A 20,409-nucleotide genomic window follows, 5' to 3' on the forward strand; every position below is an offset into this window, starting at 1 on the left:
TGCCAGTCTAGTGCCAGCTTCGATTGGGTCTCCCCTCCCCTACATGGGGAGGAATGATTACATGCCACCTTGCAGTTTTTAGGGTTATATTATATTTGTTTTACTCTAATGTTAATTTTATGTCGGTTCTTGTAGGTTATCCACGCTGTGTGACCGTGGTCTTGGTATTTTCTTTCCTGACGTTTCACCAGCAGCTGTGGCAGGCATCTTCAGAGGAGTAACACTGAAGGACAGTGTCTCTCAATGTCCTTTGCAGGACAATTACTCAGCTCAAACCCAACCCCCTTCTGACTATATATTACTCTTCCTACACACTTGACACTGAGAGACACTGTCCTTCAGTGTTACTCCTCTGAAGATGCCTGCCACAGCTGCTGGCGAAACATCAGGAAAGAAAATACCAAGACCACAGTCACACAGCCCGGATAACCTACAAGAACCAATGAACTCTGACCGTGAAAGCCTTCGACAATATTTTAATTTTATACATTTATATATTTATTGGATTTTAATCATATATGCTCTGAGTCCCACTGCAGTGGGGGAGGGGGAGGGATAGAAATAAAATAAAAATAAAGACTTGTTAGCTAATTTAAAAGGAATAACTTGTGTTTCTTTCAATCTGCTGATACCGGCACGCAGCATGCAACAGGTTGAATATTCAAAGGTGTGAAGAAATCACACAAGAAAAATATGTGAGATTTTTTAGTGTTGCCTGTCATACAGAGCTCTGTCTCAGTGTCAAGGTCTATAGCATAATATAGACATTCAGTTGTGGAGCAAATTTTGTTTTCTGGCATATACCAAGCAACATGCAACTTCAGTAGAAGCTGGGCAAATGAACACACCGACAGAATAGATTTACAGCAGACTTTTGCAGTTTATTAAAACTTTTACAAACAGCAACAGTAAATTACTAACATCCTTTTTTCCCCACTAGGGTGACAGAGGTTTTGATGGCCTTCCTGGTTTACCTGGTGATAAAGGTAACAGGGTAAGAAAAAGATTCATGTTTGTCTGAAAACAGATCAGAATATGGCTGCAGTAAAATTGTACCTGCAGCTGTTGGCCAAAGCAGTTGTAATATTTCATGCTTGTGATGGTGTTGCTATCCTTCCTGCTAGACAGACTGGAATATCTTTATGAAAGTCAATAAAACTTCTCTGAAGTAATTGCAAAGGCAGCAGTTTTGAGTCATAGATTTCAGCTTCTGTACATCTTCAATATGAGGAACAAACAGAACTTAAAATAGGGTTCTTTTTCTGGTATAATTTTCAATTCTTTTAATGACCATCTGAGGGAAACATACTGTAGTCTCCTTTCATCAGCTCTTGTTCAAGTCCTTTAAGTCTCAGCGGCTTTCGATAACATCAACCATGGTATCCTTCTAAGGAGGTTGGCTGGACTGGGAGGGAGTAGGGGGCATTGTGTTTCAGTGGTTCCACTCATACTTGACCAACTAATTCTAGAAGGTTGTGTTGGGGGACTGCTTCTTGGCCCCATGGCATTTATTCTATGGAGTTCCTCAGGGTTCTGTCTTCTTCCCTATTCTATTTAACATCTACGTGATGGGAGAGGTCATCCAGGAGTGAGATGTCACCAATCTGCAGATGACACCCACCTCTATTTCTCCTTAACAGCTAAGTCAGGTGGGTCTATGGAAGTCCTAAATAGGTGCATGGAGAAGGTAATGAGGTGGATGGGAGCCAATAAACTGAAAATCAATCCAGACAAGACCGAGGCGTTGTTTAATGGAGATGCTGCTTGGGGACTGCACAGTCAGCCTGTCCAAGAGGAGGTTACACTGCCCTTGAAGAAGCAGGTTCATAGCTTGGGTGTGGTACTGAATACTATGGTTGAAGGCTTATATCTCCTCGGTGGCACATAGCACCTTTTATCAGCTTTAACTGGTTTCCCAGCTACAGTTGTTCCTTAAAAAATGGGATCTGACCACAGTGATCCATGTTCTGATCACATCCAAGTTTATTATTGTAATACACTCTATGTGGGGCTGCCCTTAAAATGGTTTGGAAACTTCAATTGGTTCAAATTGTGCCAGCCAGGCTATTGGGTTGCTTACAGGGATTATATCACCTGAGAGCTGAAAATTCTGCACTGGTTATTCAAATTCAAAGTGCCAGATCTTACCTTTAAGTTCCTAGACAGCTTGGAGCCAGGAGTATCAGGGTATCTGCAGAACTCTACCATAACAGAGGAGCATGCCTATTATATGAGGTGCTGTGGAACACAGGCAAGGTAATGCTGCTGCAGTCGTCTTGTTTGTGGGCTTCCTAGAGGCACCTGGTTGGCCACTGTATGAACAGACTGCTGGACTTGATGGGCCTTGGTCTGATCCAGCATGGCCTTTCTCATGTTCTTATGACCATTGTGTCCTATACTATCCAGCATGCCAGTTAAGATCTATTTCTCAAGACCTGTTGTCTGTGCTCTGGCCTTCAGATGTGAGGCTAATGATGACTGGACATCGAGCATTTTCTGTGGTGGCTCCTCACTTTTGGAATACCTTCTCCTTTGATGCTTGCCTGTCGCCTACTTTACTTTCTTTACTTAGGTGCTAGGCCAAAATATATCTTTTTATCTTAGCGTTTTAATGGTCTGCTTCTGTTTTATGCTGTTTATGTCCAATGGTTATTTTTTTCTAATGATATTTATGTCAAATTGCTTATTTTTAATATTGTGGTGAGTTAATGGTAAGCTGCCTGAAGCAGGACTCTGAAGAGGATGCATTAAAAATATCCTAACTAAATTAATAAATAATCTCTGCTGTGGATAAAGCCTAGTTGCTCTTGATCCACTTGCTTTCTCGCAACAAGTTTGTACTCACTGTGAATTCATGTCTCATTTCCTGATGCTGGCCAAGACCCACAGATGGTCTTCACTGACTTATTTTATTGCAACATCCCAAATTAGCTTAAGGTGAATCTCCCACTTCTGTAAAAGTTGGCTCTAGAAATACTTAGACTACAGTCAGATGTTATGACAAACTGTGGTTTTGTTACACAAGCCATGCTTGGTCTACCAGATGTATGTATCAAACCCCAGCTTGTTCATCAATTCCACTTTGTCTGCTGTGATTTGTTTTTCTGATTGAATGCAACCTCGAAGTGGTACTCAGTTATTCTTTTTGAACAGCCACCACATGAAGCAATCGTTTTGTGGTGGTTGCCCTGGTATTTATACACAGTTCTCATTTAACATGTTTAATGTAGGAAAAACTGGTATAACTCTAGCAAACACAAGTGCTGAGTAAAATATGAAATGGTTCTTTATATCCACTTCCCTTCTAAATGTCTTGGTCAGGGGCAGGAGTCTCAAGTGTTTGATCTTGTTAATCTCTGATTAAAGATAGCTCAGGCTCACAATTGTGAAGTTCCAGCAGGCATATCTTCTTTTCATTTGTCACTTTAGTTTTACTTTTGCAATAGAAGGAAATCATTTTTATACAACTGCCCAAGAATAATTCAGATAAATCAAAACATTAAAAGCTGCATGGGAAGACCAGCAAGAAACACTTCTTTGTCCATGTAGCCATAGTATTTGCAAGCTGCTTGCCACAGGAATTGGCTGGATTGGGTGAAGAGTCTTTAGAACAGCACCCTGCATTCCTGACAATGTTGACATAGTTGTTTTGAAGTTATGTCAAGAATATAAGTGCCCACACATGAATCTAGTTCCTAATGATCTTGATGTCAGTGTCTTCAGCTGAAACCAAAAAAATGTCCTTGGCAGTTTCTAGTATTTATATCAGGCCAAACCAATCCAGCATTTCCATGTTACCTTTCTGTTGCAGTAGTTTTGCACTAGTTTCCCAGTTCAAGCTGCAGAATTACTTGCTCATCTGGCTCAAAATAAGAAGTGTCAAGTACATGAAATGGTAGAAAATTATGACAGAAGAGAAAGGAGATGTTGGTTAAATTAGAGATGAGCCAGAAGTGCTAATGTGTTTTCAGATTTGTTTTCACTGAAGGTTTTGGGGATTTGCTATGTCCTCGTTATTCATAGTCATGATATCATGATACAACTGCTGTATGACTCTGTGACTTGTTGGTGAATATACCATATGACATTTGCTGCCCTTGATCCATATCTTTTATGTGTTGACACTCACTGACATTGTAATATAAGTGTTTTAGCACACTCCATTGGGGAGCCATGATGTTTCTGTCACTTCCAAATACAAAAGCATGCAACTTCTTGAGAATGAAATCCAGATCATGGGTGGCCAGTAGGGGGCACTCTACAATTAAGTACAGTTAGCACATACTGTACACGCCTCTGCATGGCTGAATAAATATTTCCAAATTGTCTTGCAGCCAAAGAATCTCTGTCTGTCATCTAATGCAGTATGACAGAGTTAGCAGTTTTGTGCAACCTGTATGTGTGTAATGAAAGCAACTACCTTTTTTGCTCTTTCCCAAGGCCATGAATTCTGCTGTCATTTTTGTTTTGCAAATACACCATCATTAATTTTAATACTTTGAACTAAGGGCTTCTTTCACACTCCTATAGTAGGGATACAGTTGATGTTTTCTTTAAAAAACAATAACACACACACAACAAAAAAACTTTAGAGCTTTCCAAAGGCTGCTAAAAGCTAAAAGCATGACAGGCCTGATTTTGTGAAAACAAAAAGGTTCAATTTCAGTTAAAATCAAATGAACTGCCCTACAAATTCAAGACCCACACACAGTGTATCGCTTTGCAGATTTAGGTTTGAACGTTTGTATTTAAATGTTATAAGTGTGGGAAGTACGATGTAAAGGCTTTTAAACAGTGGTAATATTTTCTCAGTAAGGGGACTAATAGTCAGACATTCATGCCATTGGAGCCAGATACCAGCAGACATTTGCTCATGGAATGAAGCTTTGTAGCCTTCCCATTCTTTCTGCAGTCCTTTATTTAAGAATTTAGGGGGGAAAATATGCTGCCTCTCCAGGAACCTGCCTGAGATGGCTTACAAAACAAAATAATGAAAACAACAAATTTAAAAGACTAATTAAAATCCATCTTAAAAAAGCCTTAGTTTAGAACAAAAACATAGATAATAGATACAGACCACAGACAGTTTAAAGCAACAGTTTCCCAGCTAAAATAGTGTTTAAAATCAACCCCTTAATTAAAAGCCTGGGTAAACAGAAAGTTTTTGGCCTAGTGCCTAGAAGAAAGCAATACAGGTGCCAGGTGTGCCTCAAGGGAAAGGGCATCGTCCCCTATCTTCCCCCTCTCCTAAATGTTCCTCCTAAGATCCAGGAATTTTCAGGAGCAGTGTGGTAAATGGAGGGAGGGAATAAGTATGGGGGTAAGTAGAAATTGCCCCCTAGGGAATGAGTAGAACAAAAGGCCACACAACAGCCGGAGAGGTGATTTCTGCACTTTCCCTTCCCACTGCAGCCATGTGAACAGTTTTCTTCACAGTTGTTTGGATCCAGGTCATGGAAAGGGGCACATACTTAGCATGTAGAAGACTCAATCTCTAGTAAAAGAAATAAGATAAGCATTTGGAAATACTTTTCTTTGCCTAGTACTGCCAGTCTAGGTGGAGAGCTGCTGCCAATCTAGATGGACAGTACTATGCTAGATGGACCAATGGGCTGACTTTGTATAAAGTAGACTCCTTTGGCTTGGATCTCATGGAGTATTTCCACAGGAGGAAGTAGGCCAATATTCACTGGTTCCCCCGTGCCCCTGTAGACCTCTGACCCCCCCAAGCTATACCTGGGAGTCCTTTGTTCCTTAGGGTCAACATTTTGGAGGACATTTTGGGCTGTACCAGGGGAGAGGGGAGAAATCACTCCATGGATGGAAATCGCCCACGGTATACAAATTTATGTTCAAATTGGGGTTGTAGGGGGGAAATTCGGTAAATTTCGGGTTCAGTTTTTTTCAGCCTGATTTTTTCAGTAAAGCTGAAATAAGCCAAACACCCATACTGGTAAATATGGGTATTTAGTTTATTTTTTAGTTCCCTGAAAAATCTAGGCCCATTATAGTCAATGGGGATTTTTTCGACGCTCCTGGGAGGCTTTTTGGAGGTAGAGTCCCCAAATTTGCAGTGTGGCTGCAAGGGATTCTCCTTCAATGGTCACCAAAGTTTGGTGAACTTTGGGACAGGGGGTCCAATTATGGGCCCACAAAGGGGTCACCACCATCCTGCAGGCATTTGTGACCGGAGCTGTTTATCAGGTTTAAAAGTTCAGAATTGCCGAGGACTGGTGGAAAAATGCTATTCCAGGCTAGTGCCTCAACATCTGGGGTCTGCCTTCATTTCTGGGTCACTTTGTATGATGTCCATGCAAATGAGCTTCCAAATGGAGGAAAAAGGGTTTAAATTCAAGGAAAATAAGGCATGGAAAACATTTCTTTTGGTGGCAAATTACATCCTGTGTGCAGTCCTTTATTGTGGTCCTGAAAAATCTGATTCAAAAAGATAGTCACCGTGTGGGGAAACAAAGCCTCTACTCAGGGCAACCTTATTTTGGAAAGCAGGTTTTCATGGGGGGGCAGACATATTGGAGCCGACTGAAGTCATGACCACGGGGGCTGTCTGAAGGAGATCCACATGGATGCAGAAATCTTCGGAAGCCTTTTAGTTGGAGGGTATATCCCTACAGTTGGGACTGGGTGAGCCTCATCTTTTAAATAACCCTATCTCAAAATAACCCTAACAAAAACAGTTAAAAAAAAAGGAAGAAAAAGGGGAAAAAGCACAGAGCCATGCCTCTGAGCAAAGCGAATAGCCAAACCCAAAAAGCCAAATATCTGTTTGGCTTTTTTGGGAATCACCTATTTGGTTTATCCCCAGGTTTTGGCATTCGGTAAACCTGAAACCTGGAATTTACCGAAACGGCTAATTTCAGGTTTATTTTCGGTTTGGGTTTATCAATATGCACAACCCTAGTTCAAATATACATTAATAATTGAGATTGTGTACTGTGTACAATTATCTCATCTCTGAAGATCAAGTTGGTATTTTCAGTTAACCACTGACTGGAGTCATATGGGAAAGGAGTTGGTGGAATTGATCACCCCTTCTTCCACGTAATTTCCACTGTTGGTATTTTCACCTGTTTCTTCACAGTGCAATATAGAGAGGAGCATTATGAATGCATTTTTGGTGCACATAGCATCTGCATGTGTAAGCCTGTATTGGCACATAGATAATGGCTAGGATTCCCAATTGCCCCGTGAGGGCAGGCAATTGCCTGCCAACTCACTGCGCTGCCCGCTGTCCCTTTGCTAGTTGGTGGGCGCAAGAAGGCCAGCTGGGATAGAGGGTGGTGATCTGCATGCAGTCTGCGCATGCGCCGCACCACCAGCACTTTCAGGTTACCCCAGAAGTGCCGGCAACACTCTAGCAATCTCCCCCAAAACTCTATGGTTTCCATAAACCTGGAAATGATAGAATTGCGCTGTGCACATGTACACTCATGGGTGTGTGGGAGAAACTTCCCCTCATGGCCGTATGGATGAATCTCCCACCAGAGGCCAGGTAGGAACTGGCAACCCTAATAATGGTGATTGTTTAATTACTCTCACTTTCTGTTTTCAAATGTGTCTGAAAGTAGTATAATCAGTGTTACAGAAGCTCGGTTGGGACTATATGTGTGGAGGAATTGCCACCACACAAATTCTGTTTCAAACTCCATCCCTTTTAATTCATCCCATAGGAATGAATGGTTCCAATTTACTCTGATGAAGATAATTTGGGGATGCTGTTGTGATAAGTACACTAGATAAACTGGCCATTGCAAACAGGGAACAGGGAATTTTATATGTGTGTGTGAGGGGGATACATTGCATCCCCTAGTTTATTGCAGTATACAAGTCTTCTCTCCATACACAAATGGCTCATCACCATGATGGTCATATTGGTGGTGTACTGTAAAATGTATAGAAGAACAGGGTGAACAACCTTTAAGATATAACAGTTATATTACTATTTAGCTACACACATCAAACTGTTCATCATCTGGAGCCTTCTAAACTCTTCTTTGAATCAAAGTGTAACACATCATGAAAGGGGATAATGTTCATTGAAATAGAGTAAGATCACTATAGTCAAATGATTATGAATTACTCAAAGTATAAAATGTGATGATGTAGAACTACCTACCTAATCTTCTGTGATTTACAGTTTTTTAAAAAAATTATGCAAGTATGGTGTTATCTCAGAAATCTAGTTGTATGTTTGGGCTCAAATGTGAAGATTTTATTTATTATCCCACAATCGGGGGCCTGCAAGGAATCACAGTGGGGCAGGAAGAATTTGGAAATTTCTCTCATTCCCAACACCACTCAAAGACTCTGTGGGCATTAATGCATGGCTGTTTTGTAGCATGGTCATTCCCCACATGCACAATCAACCCTCCTCCTATCAGTACTTCTCAAGGTTTTCTAATTCCTGGGTTGTACCAATTTAAAATGAAAGTTTGCAGCATTTCCAGGAGGTTGCCAGTGTGTATAAGTCCCTGGGTCGAGCCCCGCCAGGAGACTGCCCAGCTCCGGTGGCAGCAGCAACAGCAGCGGCGGCACCTTTCTGCCCCCCTGTATCCCATGCCCCTCTCTCTCTCCTTCCCCCCCTGCTGCTGGTGCCTTGCTCAGTGCCGCTCCTGCCGCCTCCTTTATCCAGTCCTCACAGTCACCACCGCTGCCTTCACTCACTGCTGGCTTCCCCTCACCCCCACCCGGGGGACAGCGGGGTGGAGGAGCGCAGAGTGGTGGCAGCTCCTAAGGCGCTCCATCGCATCATGTTCGCTGCAGCACTCCTCCACCCTGCTGCTAGGAAGAACTCCTCCAATGGGTGGAGTGCCTGTGAGGGGCTGAAGAGAAAGGTAAGCCCGCTGCCACCAGGAGACTCCCCGCCGCCGCCTCCACCTGTCTCCATCCATCTGAGGAACCCTTCCAAGCGGGGGGCGGGGAAGAAGAGCGCGGCTGTGAGCTTACCTTTCTCTTTCGCCACTTGCAAGCTCTCTGCCTGTCGGAGGAGCCCTTGCTAGTGGGGGGGGGGCACGGAGGCCTTCAGTCCATGCATTCAATTTTTTGAACGCAGAACTGAAAGGTGCGCAAGGGACGAGCAACAAACCACCCCAGGTACTGCCATGCGTTAACCGTCTGTAAATTCTCCCCCATACCCTTTGTTTTCCTGTTACACGGTCGCTCTCAACATTCCATCCCTTTTAGAGCCTATTTACTCATTATGGCATTTTTTAACTTTTTCCTGGTTAATTTGCAAAGTCATGTTTTGCATATCTGGGGAGTTTCCCAAGTAGGTTTAAACCCTTACCATGTCTGTGGACGGCCCATATTTGCTGCTTTCATGATCAAAACTTGAGATAGACACTTGGCTATTATAGTGGTAGGCTTGGAGCCTGTGAAATATCATAAAAAGGAAGGGACAGTTCAACACCATGCCTCAAATTTATCTGTTCTCTAGTTCTCCCCCTTCAAACATTAATGAGCACTTGGGGCATGAACAGTCTAATATCTTCTCCCTTCCTTTTCTCGGTTGACCTATGCTTAGCCATTCTCAGCATTCCATATTTGAAGTCCTTATCAGACTGTTGTAGGCAGATGGGTTAAGTTCATTCTTTTGTTAGAATCATAGAATATTCATAGAGTTGGAAGAGACCACCAGGGTCATCTAGTCCAACCCCCTGCACAATGCAGGAAATTCACAACTACATATCTTGCATATTTTGCAAATCTTCAAGTAGGTAGAGAACCCTACCTAGTCTGTAAGTGGCCAGGTTTTGCTGCTTTTGTAATCTGCCCAGTAGCAAGCAAGTTCACTATTAGATAGAGTGATAGTAGCCTAGCAATTTGCAAATGCCACCTCAGATTGGTTCGCTCTATTAGTTTCTTTTTGCCATTCCCAGCCTGTATCCCACAGTGAGAGAAAAGTCACTTATGCTGAACTAATCACGATGCAAATGGTTCCTCAAACTAAATGTCATTTAAGAGCAAGGGAACCTTGGTTATTTCATGGGTGACAAACATTGTTCCATTTGCATTTGCAGGATTTCATGATCTTCAGATTTCATGGTCATTCTAACTGAATGGATGGCTTCTACTATATCATAGCATAATTTTAACTGTGGCTTACCATAGGAAACAAAGCAACTAATTGAACAGTCTATGATGGTTGTTAGAATTTGTGTAATTCTTCCCTTTTTCATCCTATCAACAGGATGGGGTTTCTTATAGAAGTTGCTCAGCCAATCATAACACAAATGAGAAGTACCAAGAGTGTAGTTGTTACCACACATTGGTCATTTCATTTCTCCCTTCTCTCTATGGTCTTCTTTATGCCATCTGCCCACCCTAGGTGAATGGCAGGCTCAACAAACTTCTAGAGGCATGCTTCCTGTATATTTAAGTTCAGGTACATCTAATGATTTTCAAAACTTTCCTTGCTAGGGCTGAAACTTTTGTTACACGAATACATACATACACATCCCAAAAATAAACACTGAAAACTAAAAATTAATGTAGAATGTGGTATCTAAATGTCAAATTTTGAATCTGAAGTTCTGGATAATAAGATTTGTTTTTTGAAAAGCAAATTTCCACATTCAAATTTGAAATGTATTTGGGTGACAAAAATCTGAACATTTATTTCTTTAAAGCAAAAGTCTCTCTTTTTTCAAACCATAGAGAAACAAAAGCCTTCTTCACTGGAGTTATCGCAGAGCCTTGTGCAGTCTAGAAAACATGTCTGACATAGTTCCCTTAAAGGGCCCATTCACACAGCCATACGCACCACAATTTCTCATCCCTTCCATACTTCTCTTTTAATGACTGGCAGATGGATGCATGAACTGATTCTGTTAAAAGCATTGCATTTGGTGATGCTGAGTGAGATACTTCTATATTTGGAGTTTATATATGTGATTCACATATGCAAGCTATCTTTTTATGTTAGTTACCAAATTATGAACGTATGTGAGTGTGAGAGAGAAGTATCCATTTAAAATGCCAGGAAAGATGCCAGACTATTTTTCCAACTGACCCACAATGCCACCTATATTTCTGGCATCCCATGAAGAGTGCCAGCAAGAATATGCAGGCATAATTATGCAGTATTTTAAACATGACCCACAATCTAACACACAGTTCAGCATACCTAAGCCTGCTGATTTCAAAGGCCTTAAGTAAGCCTTACTCTTGTTTTGAATGGTTGCCAAAGACTTTAAATCCAGTCCTCTATGGAAGATGGATGGACTCAATAAAGGACTCAATAAAGGAAGCCAGAGCCCTCAGTTTGCAAGATCTGAACAAGGCTGTCAAAGATAGGAGGACGTTTTGGAGGACTTTCATTCATAGGGTCACCATGAGTCGGAAGTGACTTGACGGCACTTAACACACACACAAAGAATGATAGAGAGCTCTGAGATTTGTGTCTGTTTGAGTCCAGATGTGTTATGACATGTCAGCAGGAAATTGAAGTGCTTGCCTAGATTCCTCTTCCCCATTTTAGATATGCTGATGCACCATCACAATCCTTCCTATGAAAGCATGGATGTGACATGGTTTTTCTCATCTCTAGGGAGATCGAGGACCACAAGGATCTCCTGGTGCTCCTGGTGAAGATGGAATGAGAGTATGTTGATAGGGTTTACCTTTTAACATTCAGTATGATCTAAAGGTGCTTATGTACATATTAACCCTTTGATTCAATTTCATATCAACAGGGAGAAGACGGAGAGGTTGGACCAAGAGGCCTCCCAGGTGAAGCTGTAAGTAAAGCTTCCTTATTGTTCATTATTCACAGTGTGTCTTGATTTTATTTCATGCTGTACACTTATGCAAATGAAAGCTGTATTGTAAATTCATTTGTCCCTGCAACGTTACTCTCAGCTTTGGAGAATAATTTCTGAATTAAATGATGCCTTAGGGACAAATTTGTCCCACATATCTGACTTGGGATGCTTTTCCCCCCGAGAAGTGCTACTAGCCACTATGTTTGATCATTGAAGTGCATCAACAGAACATTCTTCTTTTTCAGCTTTTGGAATTTTCAGTCTTTTACTCATGAGCACACACAGATGTTAAGACCTTCCAGTGTTTTCAGAATTTATCTTGGGAGCAACTTAAAGATACATAGTTTGAAATAATTTATGGCCCAATAATCCTGCCATTCCTAATTTGTGATGTAATTCTACAAATTGAAATTCTTTGAATTGGTTCATTCAGTTCCATTGTGTATTTGAACGAGTTGCAGGAATGAATCTTAGGTTTGTATGTGCCATCTGTCACATATGTTGTATTATGCAGGTGCCTATACGTGTATATTTGTACTCATGTACACCTCACTTCCATGATCTTTACACTTTTAAAAATAATGGATGGATTACTGATCATCCTTGTGCTTATATGTATGTGCATAGGAGCACAGTTACCCAAGTTCTATATAGGGTATAGATAGAAGACAACAGTATACTGTGTACATTCTATGTGTTTTGGGCCTGTGTGAACTTGCCCTTCGTATGCACAAAGATTTTTAAAAACTATTGAAGCCAGTGAGAATTTTACTCCGCATTATCCTAAATATATAATATATATACCTTGCAGTGATTTATCACTTCTTTATTCAGTTCTTGATTGAAAATTGTATGGAACTATCAGAAAATTGTATGGAACCATCAGTGGAAGTACAATTCTATTTTTATAAGCTCATTTCCATTGTTTCAAGGATATGCAGGAACTGCTGTTCATGGGACTTTCCTAGTAAACAAGTGGGGTTGAGTTAACTCTTCCTTGGAATGACCACAAGAGGGCTGTAGTCTTATTCATATAAATAACTATGTTTAGGTATGGTATGGTAAAGTTTTCTTATCACCCCATTTTTCTGGAGGGGGAAGAATACATAAAGGAACCACACTGCATATGGGCCATTGTTGCTTAGACGTCCTGCAGTTTTCTGCCTACTATCTCTTTTCCTCACATGCTTTGTAAACTAAAGACCTAGTTATTTATTTATTTATTTTTAAAATTAGGGTCAGCGAGGATTACTGGGCCCAAGAGGGTCACCCGGCCCCCCAGGACAACCTGTATGTATTTCGTAAAGAAATGCCTTATCTTACATTTTGATTTTTTTCACAGATGTGACTGTAACAACTATTTTTGTTTTGTTTTGTCCTTCTGCATAGGGAATTGCAGGTGTTGATGGCCCACAGGGTCCCAAAGGAAACTTGGTATGTTGGAATTTCAGTAGGATCATTTCAAAGGATCTTTGGAAATAAATTATGAAATGTCTGTAATGTCTTAAATCTAATTGTAGTATGCTTCTGAAGTAAAATATTTGCATGGTACATAATGCTGACATCCAGTAGCCTTAAAAAATGGCCATTTTATCCTGTAATTGGGGCATCTGTGGTTTGCCCTAGGCATTGGTGAGGACAGAGAATTATTGGCCTCTCAGGGATGTGGTTGTGACTTGTCAGTTTAATCAAGCGGGGGGGGGGAATCACACCAAATTGCAAATTAGGAAACATGCTGAACTTGAAAAAAGTTTTTCAGTGTGTGGTGGTGGTGTGTGTGTGTGTGTGCGTTTTATTGACAGTAAAGATATATGTGTTTGACAAAAACTAATACTGTCTCTGTATATTTCTTGCACAACAGGGCCCTCAAGGGGAACCAGGACCTCCCGGCCAACAAGGGATCCCAGGTCCACAAGTATGTGTTTATCAGTCTATACATTGTGACCTTTTTCGTTTAAGGTGTCTTGGGGATGTAGAGCAAGAATTGTGTTGGTGTGAGCTCCTCATTCCCCAGCTGAGTTTATTTTTGGTAGTAGTCTTTTACAAATTATCCTGGAAATATTCCCAGTGCAAGTGGAAGAGAACTTTTTCAGCAAGTTTGCAGCGGCCTCCTCCCCTCTTCCTTCAGAGAGAAAAATGACTCATTCAGAGCTCCCTGAATGCCTGCAAGAACAGCCACACCTGTAGGAGGGTTCTGAATTGGATTGTGTTACATATTCACAGCCAGCAAAGTAGCCCTCAGAAAAAGTCACACAAATCTCCTGATCTCTCTGAGGTTTTTTTTTCTCCCCCTGGGGACTTTTTCAAACAACCCAGTGCAACATTTAAACAGGGAGATATATGTTTATTGTTGTCTTTGAGGTCTCACACTCTGGGTTTTTCTTAACAGGGGCTTCCAGGTCCACAAGGTCCAATTGGAGTTCCTGGTGAAAAAGTAAGTCATATTCCATTACCGAGAAAACAGTGAATCTGAGTAACAGTCTTCGGTATGTGTGTGTGCACTGCAAGTTGTCTCAGTGGTAACTACTCTGTCCCTAAGACCATACAACTCATTTGTAAATACCAATGGGCTTTTCCAGTTTGACTTTCACATAAAAGTGACATAATTGGTAGCGGCACTTAATCCTCTTGATACACTTATCTGCAAGTTTTCACAAAATCGAAAAAGCACCTAATTAAATACACATATAGCCTGCTCTTTGTGTTGACAGCTCATCTCATAAGACTTGCAGTAGTTTCACAACCAGGAACTAACCAGGCCCACTCTCAATGAGCTTCCCAGTATCGTGGCATTAAGTCCTTCTGAGCCATTTACTTAGACAACATCTTGGAGGATAAGGCCTATTGGTGGATCTTAGCCACAGAAGCTAAATGAAATCTCTGTGTTCTGGGGCAGCATACCTCTGAATGTCAGATACTCAGACAAAGAAAATTGACATCCTCTTGATCTCTTGCCTGTGATTTTTCTGAGAAACCTGACTGTGGATAAAGGAATGTGTACAAAGGTTTACTGCCCCAAATTTATCAGGGAGTCCTTGCAGGCGGGGAAGCTTTGTGTGTACATTATAGTTTCTGTGGCCCTAAGAATCCACTGAACTCAAATAAACGTGTCCACAATATTCATTTGGAGACAGTTATACTCCGAGTTTTTTGTGTGCCAGTACTCACCATTATAGCATGACAACTGGGGAGAGGTAGGGAAGGACTCACCAGTATCTGGGGGGTGGGGTCCCCTGACAGCTGGGGGCTTTACTGAACGTAGCTAAGTACCGGCACATTGTACTCAACCTGTGTTAAAAGGATATATTATTTTAGTTTAATTCTTGGACCAAAATGGTGCATGGTGTAGTAGTTAGATTGTTAAGACTATTGGAGGCCCAGGTCAGAATCACCCCTCTGTTATGAAAGCTCACTGGGTGACCTTGGGTTGTTGCTGTGAAGGTAAAATGGAGGAGGAGGAGAAGAGTTGGTTATTATATGCCGACTTTCTCTTACCATTTAAGGAAGAATCAAGCCGGCTTACAATCACCTTCCCTTCCCCTCCCCACAACAGACACCCTGTGAGGTAGGTGGGGCTGAGACAGCTGTGACTAGCCCAAGGTCACCCAGCTGGCTTCTTGTGGAGGAGTGGGGAATCAAACCCGGTTCTCCAGATCAGACTCCACCGCTCCAAACCACTGCTGTTAACCACTACACCACGCTGGAGAGGAGAATACTGTTGAAAGCTGCTTTGGGACTCCATTGGGGCAAAAAGCAGGGTATAAATACCTAAATAATATAAATAGAAAAATATAAACTGTAGCTGTCAGAGACTCAGAGATCCAGAAAGGGCTTCTGGCCCTCTTATCTTGAATTCACAGTTTCATGCATGAGGGACACTTTACACATTAAATACTGGCCAATATCCTACCAGTTCATTTGTGGAAAGGGTCATTTCCCCATATTCCCTCAGTTAATGAATTAGAGTAACATATAGAAACTTACAGCATGATGGCATCACCTCCTTGCTTAAATTTTACAAAAGAAAAAAGAGGGAGCCCCATACATGTTGCTGTTGCTATGGCTTTGATAGCCATAACTTGAAGTTCCAGTCTTGGTCATTCTGCTACACACTCTCTCAAAATGAACATGATTCAGGAGGGGAAAAGACACGCGAGAGCTGGGAGACTTTTGTAATGAATGCAGCTGGTAAATCTTGTAAGGAGAAGTAGTAGAATATGAGGTAGGAAAATGTATCTCTTGTCATCTGCATTTTGATTCAGCTGAGCTGAGCTGGGGACTACAGGCAGGGGTGAGTTTAAACATTGCCTTTCTTAAAACGCTGGGAAGCCTAACTAAATGAGAATTTAATTGAGGTTTGCTGGGAGAGGGTTGTGATTGTTGTGCCAGTGGGTGATTAAGGTTGATTGCTGCCTGAAAGCTTGATTGTTACCTTGTTAAGTGGAGTTGTTGTGATTGGAGCTTGTGTGTGAGAGGTGGGGGCTGTGAGCATTTAAATTGCAAGGCCAGAGGCGCGAGCCGAAGGGCGAGAGCACAAGGGCTCTTGCCCTGTGACTCTTAGCCTGTGGATCGTGACTGGGGATCTGTGGGGTGAGTATAAAATCTTGTTATCTTGGCAGAGTAATTCTCTCCATCCAGTTGGAGTACTGAGCAACCTGAATATCTATGTGAATTAGCAGCAGATAACTGCAGGGCAAGGAACTTTAGCACTCAGTTCTTATTTGGTATAGGAAGAGTGCAAGAGAGTAAAGGGTAGGGTTACAACACCAAAGAATAATATATTAATTAATTAATTAAATACCAGTTATGAAGGTAGAAAGCCAGCAGGGGTCAGGGGGCTATCCAGTGTGCTGCATAGAGTGTCACATGTATGATTATCTGCCTGCTGGACAGAAGTCGTGGGTGTGTGCTCGGTGCAGGGAGCTCCTGGCTCTCAGGAAGCAAGTTCACTTCCTTGAGACCAAGGTAGCTCAACTGGATGAGCTGAGGCAGGCAGAGAGAGAGAGAGGTAACTAAAGACTCTGGGGATGAAATAGTCACATCCCAGTCCCAAGGTGACGGCAACCTGCCAGTCACAGTTGATGGAGCCCTTGGGGAAGGAGGCTATCTCACTGAGGCAAGGGGATGTGGTACCTTAGAAGGGACCTCTTCCTTGGTGGATGAACAGATATCCTCTCGTACCGAGGATATGCCTCAGAGGGGAGGGGGGCTTCTTGTAGTGGGAGGGTTCAATCCTTAGGAATGTAGATAGCTGGGTTTCTGGCAGGTGCATGGACCGCATGGTGACTTGCCTGCCTGGTGCGAAGGTTGCGGACGTTACCCTTCATATAGGTAGTCTGGTAGATAGTGCTGGGGAGGAGCCAGTGGTTGTGGTGCATGTTGGCACCAAAGACGTGGGAAAATGTAGTCCGGAGGTCTTGGAATCCAAATTTAGGTTGCTAGGCAGGAAACAACAGACACCTTGTGAAGTCTTTGGGGCTGCGAGAGTTCTGAGAGAACTGTGACAAGCCCAAGGTCACCCAGCAGGCTTCATATGTAGGAGTGGGGAAGCAAACCCGGTCCACCAGATTAGAGTCCACAACTCGTGTGGAGGAGTGAGGAATCAAATCTGGTTCTCCAGATTAGAGTCCACCACTCTTAATCATTACACTTCGCTGGCTCTCAATACAGACAGCGAGAATACAGACGGAGAGATTTTTACAGACGGGGAATCATGTGTGATTTTAAATGCATACAGTCCCAACGGTCAATCTGTATATGCATGAGGTTACTTACACTGGCACAGAGTTACTAGTCACTCTCATGTGGATGAACAAACAAAGATTTATATGGTTGCTGTGTGCTTCCAGCTACACCCTATAGCCTCACATTAAAAGGTAAAGGTAAAGGCCCCCTGTGCAAGCACTGGGTCATTCCTGACCCATGGGGTGACGTCATATCCTGATGTTTCCTAGGCAGACTTTTTTTACGGGGTGGTTTGCCAGTGCCTTCCCCAGTCATCTCCCCTTTACCCCCAGCAAGCTGGGTACTCTGTCATGTGCAGGGATGATTCAGAAGTTCATTTTATTTGCCTCCTATCTTTAGATATATTTATTATTTATTTACTACATTTATACCATGCGTGTCAAACATGTGGCCCATGGGCTGGATCTGGCCCCTTGAGGACTCTTATCTGGTCCGTGTGCCACCCAAGGCAGCCACCCCTCCCAGTCCCGATCTGGGCTACGGAGGCATGGCTCGGCCTGACCAAATGACGTCTATGTCATATCCGGCCCTCGTAAAAAATGAATTAGACACCCCTGATTAATACCCATCTTTCTCCTCCTTTTTAACTGCACAAACAACCCTGTGAGGTGGGTTGTGCTGAAAGTATGTGACTGGCCCAAAATTACCCAATGAGCTTTCACAGCAAGATGGGAATTCAAAGCTGGGTCTCCCAGATCCTACTCTTAAGATCTGCTACACCACACTGGATTTCATGAGACGGCTGCTGTTGGACACTAGCAAGCAGCTAGACCTATTTGAATCATGAAGGTCAGGTGGTATTAAGTCACCTACTGGTTGGAGATCTCCCAGAATTACAGCTGAACTCCAGACAATTGAGATCTGTCCCTCGGGAGAAAATGACTGCTTTGAAGGGTGGACTCTATGGCATTATATTAGGCTGAGGCCCCTCCCCTCCCCAAATCCTGCCCTCCTCAGACTCCACCACAAAATTTCCCAATCTGGAACTGGCAACCCTAGCCAGGCCTGGTCCCAATGAGTCCTCCCTGAAAGGCCAAAATAGGCCTGGAATGGCCCTGCCCCTCCTTCTGCCTTTTACTGACAGAACCAAGCCCAGAATTATGTGGTTGCCTAGCAGTGGCCACTTAGGGATTCCTTTGCTTAAAGCCACAGCTGCTCTGTTTATCATTTTATTTTGTTTGTTTAAACATATTTGGGTGTTGGTTTTTTAGCTTTCACATTTTTCTGCAAACCTGGGCCATTTTAAATATTTAAGTAACCTCAGATTCGGCCAAGTTCACTGTTAGAATATACAAGTGGGAACCTGCAAGGACTTGTGGGGGGTCTCATTTTCCCCTCTCCCACTGTTTCCCCCACTATTTCATTCCCTGAAATCCCCAATTGCTTCTCCCCTATTCCTGTTTCCTTTTCTTCTTCCCACCAAATAGCCAACCTACCTTTATCTGTCCCTCTGGTTTCCCTCCCACCGGCAGTCTCAGTGTAGGAAAACTATGACACTGTTATGTGGTGTCATGGTAGTGAACCCTTAAGGATTTGTGGAGGGGGGACATCACTTTCCCCTGCTTCCCACATTATTTCCCTTTTCCTCCTCCTGGCAACTCCATGACCATCATCATCATCTTTATTACTGCCAAGGGCCAGCATAAAATATAAAATATACATCCTTTGGTAAAACCATACACTTACATCATCTCATCCATGCTTACTAGTGTGAAGATTTATCCATAAGTTCTTTGTTCATCATTAGTGCTTTCCGTTTCCAACAGACATAAGAGCAGAATTTTGCTACGGAGTGTGAGATAAAAGTCGCCCTATCTTCCAGAAGATATTCTGCCAAAGAGGCCTCAGAGTTGTAAGAGTGTACAAACTGAGATAGCAGGGGAGTAATCAACTCCATTACCTACTTTTTATCTGTCTCCCATCTTCGGCCATATTTATATTTATTATTTATTTACCTCATTTATACCCACCTTTCTGCATAGTGGGAAGCAAATCAGCTTACATCATTCTCCTCTCCTCCTTTTTATCCCACAACAACCCTGTGAGGTAGGTTAGGTTGAAAATATGTGACTCACCCAACATCATCTAGTGAGCTTCCCTGGCAGACTGGTGTTCTGAATCTGGGTCTTCCAGTCCCTACTCTGAAGCTCTGATATACCACACTGGCTTTCATATGATGACTGCTGTTGAAGAGTAGCAGTCAGCCAGATCTAGGTGAGTCATGCAGCTCAGGCGGTATCAAGACACCCAGTTGTAGCTATCAGACATGACTCCGATGAGTTCTCCCTCAAAGGCTAAAACAACATTGAAAAGAACCCTCCCCCTGCCTTTTACTCACAGAAACCAAACCTTGGAATGCTTTGGTTGCCTAGCAGTGGCCACTGAGGGAATCTCTTCGTTAAAGTTCAGGCACTTTTTATCATTTTGGAGTTTTTTAAAACCCCATTATATTTTTGTTTAGATTTCATATTTTTCTGCAAATTTGGCACCATTTTCAAGTTGGTAGAAAAATCTGTCTTGCCTGTTCACAGCTTCAGTCACCAGATTTAAGAATCCTCAGATTTGGCCGACTTTGCTATTAGTATATAGACAAGTGGGGGCCCATGAAACTTTTGGAGGAGGGGAAACACCGAAACAGAATTTTAGACAACCAACAAGTCACTCCAAAGCCCATAATCATACCTTTCATAACTGCTTTCAGCCATTCTTAATTATTCCTTCTCCTCCTCGCTAGTGTTTCACCATAGTTTTTCTTATACCTTGTCTATGTTTGAGAGCTCTCGGCCACCAGAGATCACATATTGCTATATGGCCAGTTGAATTTGGCAACATGTGCATTTGTCACCATGGGCAAATAAGTCAATTCAAAATGAGGGTAGTCTAT

At 42.4% G+C, this 20,409-nt stretch overlaps 1 protein-coding gene across 1 annotated transcript in view; it reads left to right on the top strand.

The window, feature by feature from the left end:
• The window catches only part of COL11A1 (collagen type XI alpha 1 chain), a 440,246-nt gene that overhangs the window by 259,708 nt on the left and 160,129 nt on the right, over positions 1-20,409 (top strand). The window contains exons 7-13 of the mRNA XM_056844241.1: positions 941-994; positions 11,567-11,620; positions 11,712-11,756; positions 13,017-13,070; positions 13,170-13,214; positions 13,642-13,695; positions 14,170-14,214. Of these exons, the coding sequence (XP_056700219.1) occupies positions 941-994; positions 11,567-11,620; positions 11,712-11,756; positions 13,017-13,070; positions 13,170-13,214; positions 13,642-13,695; positions 14,170-14,214 (351 nt within the window). The remainder of the gene's footprint in view (positions 1-940; positions 995-11,566; positions 11,621-11,711; positions 11,757-13,016; positions 13,071-13,169; positions 13,215-13,641; positions 13,696-14,169; positions 14,215-20,409) is intronic.

This window comes from Euleptes europaea, chromosome 2 (assembly GCF_029931775.1).
Source record: "Euleptes europaea isolate rEulEur1 chromosome 2, rEulEur1.hap1, whole genome shotgun sequence".
NCBI classification, from domain to species: Eukaryota; Metazoa; Chordata; class Lepidosauria; order Squamata; family Sphaerodactylidae; genus Euleptes; species Euleptes europaea.